This window comes from Opisthorchis viverrini, assembly GCF_000715545.1.
Source record: "Opisthorchis viverrini unplaced genomic scaffold opera_v5_285, whole genome shotgun sequence".
NCBI lineage: Eukaryota > Metazoa > Platyhelminthes > Trematoda > Opisthorchiida > Opisthorchiidae > Opisthorchis > Opisthorchis viverrini.
The window spans coordinates 60,747-62,555 of record NW_008751941.1 but is presented as its reverse complement, the minus strand read 5'-3'; the positions used below and the strand labels follow the sequence as shown (position 1 = coordinate 62,555).

Genomic DNA, 1,809 nt, shown 5'->3' with positions numbered 1-1,809 from the left:
CTGCAAAGGTTTCTCCAAGTACGAGATATCGATGTAGGCACTTCTGGTGGTTGGAGTCAGTCCCTTATCACGGTTTCAATCCAGAAAGCCCATATTCTAACTCACATAATATTCAAATGCCGGAGACAATATTTCGCTATCCGGCCAATATTTCACTCCACACACAATCACCGACTATAATCACAAACGCTAAAATGACTGCACCTTCATAGTTAATCGTGAACAGCAATGCCGCGTTGCAGAAGGGAATCAGCAACTAAAGTGCATTGTAATCCAGTTTGAAAATCTCTACAACAGGCTGGTGTATTTGATTCGCATCAAGTGATTTACCTACAATGCATTGCTGACGCATGTAATTTCCGCCCGATTATATTGCAATCAGCCATCCCTTTGACGAGCAACTTGATTGTAACTAGACCGAAAGACAAATGCAACCAAACGGAAAGCTGTTGTGAACAGTGTGCCGAAATTTACCGCGGGGAGGGTAAAGAGAACAGCACAGACGTTGAATCTAATGTATGAAAACACCTCAAAGTTCGGGTAAACGAAACTCATTGAATCAGGCTTCCTGTATTGTACTGCATCACAGGGCAGCGAATTCTACTTGATGTTGTGGTCATCCATGTATTGTAACCCGGACGTCACCGCTCAATTGACCTATGAAATGAGCATCACCTTTGTAGGAAGGAAGCGTTCATTGTGGTGCAAGATTGCGGATCATTTAAAGTTTACTGAGGATCTTTTCCGTACGGCATATTTCGAACTGGATTGTTTAACCAAAGTCAGTGGTTGCAAAAACATTCGCCCTAGAAGGGGAGTGTTGTGCAACAACTTAACTATTACCAATTTGAATAACCGACAAAAGGCACGATAAACTCACACATAACATTGCACACAAATGAAATTGAACAAAGTTGATATGCGGTTATTGCCACAATCATGCCAGCGGCAAGCCGCCGCAGTGAAACGTTGGTTAGTGTCCGAACTCGCATTCCAACTTCGATTAGATATACTCAGCCTTTGTTAACGGACATCAAAACAGTAGGAAAAACCTGTAAAATGAAGATAGCTTTCAACCTCGGGGGTCTTTGTAAGACAACACCAACTAATTATTTCAGCCTATTAAACAGAAAAGCAAAACCTCCCTAGTCACCTTGAATTTTTGACAACTGAATAAACGTCTTCTTCTGTAACTCGTCTTCTCGAACGTTCTTGGACATTCACTGCCTATCACACAATTGTAATCGAACGCTGTAAAGCACTTCTACAAATTCTGTGATAAAATACACCTTCCATTAAATATTGGTGGAGTTACGAGGAAACCATATAGTACTTGAATTCCTCATCAGCAACATCCAGTATTACACCAAGTGTTTTGAATTCCCAGTCTAAGCATTAGAGATGCATCATTTTTGATGCTACATTGAGTTGGAAGCCTCAAGTGTGATTCCGCCCGTCCATATTGCGCTGATATCAGACAGAATTTTTTTGAGAAATGAAGTTTGCCATGTTGAAAGTTTGGGCTGCTCCCGCCAAAACTAACCTGGATTCTAGTGGCCCGAAGGACCGTTTGCTTTGTCAAAAGACTCAGGCACTCCTTGCCGTCATCATGAGCACCAGCATCACCGTTGAATACTCGTTGCCATACAACCATGATTTTGTGACGAAGATGCATATGGAGAAGTTGCCTGCAGCTTCCCATGATGACACGGACATGCTGGATATAAACTGACATTAGGAACGTCATTGGTATTCGAAGTCTGCCGCAATTTGTCGCGTGTTTAGTCAGGTGGAGGAAGGTCACGTGTC

At 42.4% G+C, this 1,809-nt stretch overlaps 1 protein-coding gene across 1 annotated transcript in view; it reads right to left on the bottom strand.

The window, feature by feature from the left end:
• Positions 1–1,809, bottom strand: part of T265_09524 (hypothetical protein) — a gene marked incomplete at both ends in the record, with an annotated part of 20,494 nt that overhangs the window by 11,737 nt on the left and 6,948 nt on the right. The window contains one exon of the mRNA XM_009175621.1: positions 1,544–1,717. Coding sequence (XP_009173885.1) covers positions 1,544–1,717 — 174 coding nt within the window. The remainder of the gene's footprint in view (positions 1–1,543; positions 1,718–1,809) is intronic.